Source organism: Mus caroli, chromosome X (genome assembly GCF_900094665.2).
Source record: "Mus caroli chromosome X, CAROLI_EIJ_v1.1, whole genome shotgun sequence".
NCBI lineage: Eukaryota > Metazoa > Chordata > Mammalia > Rodentia > Muridae > Mus > Mus caroli.
In genome coordinates, this window is record NC_034589.1 from 95,310,556 (window position 1) to 95,312,439 (window position 1,884).

Consider the following 1,884-nt stretch of genomic DNA (forward strand, 5'->3'; position numbering starts at 1 on the left):
CCTCTGCCTCCTAAGTGCTGGGATTACAGACATGTGCCACCATTGCCCGACTTAAATGTACTTTTTACACAGTATTTTTTCAGGTTAAACAGTATGATTCCACATCTCCTGAAATTCCTGGGAAAAGCTATAGATTATGACCAGAAAATAAGCTATGGATTGTCAATTTTGTTTCCTTACACTAGTTCATAAAAGGTTCCAAATATTGATTATTTCTGGTACATACATGAGGAAAACTGGCGCACTGAGTACTGTGAAAAGACAAATTTATGAGACAAACTGCACTGCTGGGCCTCCACTCCAGAGCTTTGCATGTGAAAGGCAAACATTGCCACAGAGCTCTCTCCCAGCTTGCTTTCATTTTGTTTGGTTTTGTTTTGGGAAACAATATTTGAGGTGTTTGTTGCTCCAGCCTCAGTCTTACAAATGCTGGGATTATAGGCCAGGTGTGGTGTTTGACACCTGCATTCTGGAAGCTTAGGTACGAAGATTGCAAGTTTGAGGATAGCCTGGGCTACATAAAGTTCTAGGTCAACCTGAGACATAGAGTTAAAACTCTGTCTCAAGAAGCCAAAGAGGAAGCCAGGCGGTGGTGGCACATGCCTTTAATCCCAGCACTTGGAAGGCAGAGGCAGGCGGATTTCTGAGTTCCAGGACAGCCTGGTCTACAGAGTGAGTTCCAGGACAGCCAGGGCTACACAGAGAAACCCTGTCTTGAAAAAAAAAAAAAGCCAAAAAGGGGCTCTTCCAGTCTCTTTGGCCTTGGAGGTAGAAGCAACATGACAAAAGGAACGGCATCCTTTGGAAAGCATCCCAATAACAGGCACACATTGATTGTACCGTCGGTCTCCGTGGTTCTAAGGACGACCACTATCAGAAATCTATCCGTGGCAAACCTGCCAAGCGCAAGAAAAAGTCTAACTGCAGTGCCAAGGCTAAGAGATGAAGTACCGCTGAGACTGGGCGGATGAGATACCTTAAAATTGTCTATGGGAGATTCAGACATGGATTTCGTAAAGGAACAACACCGAAACCCAAAAGGGCAGCCGTTGCAGCAACCAGTTCATCTCGAGGATTTCAATCAGTCATAAAATAAATGTTATCATACAAAGCTTGCTTACCTCTAAAGTCCATGAAGTAAAGGTCAGTAACGCGGTCCATTTTTTAAATGTCTGGCTCCAGCCTATGAAACACGAATATATTTTAATATTCTGTCCTCGTCTCTAATTTCTCAAAAAGACACTTCTGCCAGAAAACTATACCCATTACTTATTACCTGAAGGTGCAGGGCCGTTGAGGAAGCTGCAAATCCAGGAGAAAGTTGTTAAAGAGGGAGGCGTCTGCTCTCCCACACGCGAAACGCTTGCTAGCGTCTCGCGTCTCCGACTCCGTCTCCGTCTCCGGTGGCCCGAAGCCAAGGCCGGAAGGAGAGATTCACGCTTTACCAGAGAGTCACGCTCTGTGATTGGTCTGTCTGTCACTCAGTGCCCCGCCCTCGTTGTGAAGACGGAATGAGTCACGCTCTGTGATTGGTCTGATTCAGTGTTCAAAAACTCTCGTGCGCATCCCATCGGCCCCTCGTTCTTGGCTGCGGTTTTTTTGGCGCCTTTTTTCCCGCTCTTGAACGCCTTTCCGCTAACGGTCACTGAATTGGCGCTGAGCTTCCCGCCGTCCGTACCCCCCCACCACCACCACCCATCATTTAAATGATCAACTTCCGCTGCCCACAAACCTCTCGTTCCAAAGATATTGCCTCAAAGCATCTCTAAGAAGTGGCTCACGCCTTTAATTCCAGCACTTGGGAGGCAGAGGCAGGTGGATTTCTGAGTTTGAGGCCAGCCTGGTCTACAGAAGTGAGTTCCAGGACAGCCAGGGCTACACAGA

General features: G+C 47.1%; 1 protein-coding gene and 1 pseudogene across 2 annotated transcripts in view; one reads left to right on the forward strand and one right to left on the reverse strand.

Annotated features, from left to right (window-relative positions):
• Tex11 (testis expressed 11) overlaps nucleotides 1-1,401 on the reverse strand; it is a 202,376-nt gene extending 200,975 nt beyond the window's left edge. The window contains exons 1-2 of one of the 2 annotated variants that reach the window (XM_021153053.1): nucleotides 1,277-1,372; nucleotides 1,122-1,183 (exon numbers count right to left, since the gene is read on the reverse strand). In XM_021153053.1, coding sequence (XP_021008712.1) covers nucleotides 1,122-1,161 — 40 coding nt within the window. In that variant the 5' untranslated portion in view covers nucleotides 1,162-1,183; nucleotides 1,277-1,372. Of the gene's footprint in view, nucleotides 1-1,121; nucleotides 1,184-1,276 lie in introns of both variants that reach the window. The other variant, XM_021153052.1, reaches the window with a different exon arrangement.
• Nucleotides 780-1,096, forward strand: LOC110287022 (annotated as a pseudogene).
• Nucleotides 1,402-1,884: the final 483 nt, after the last annotated feature.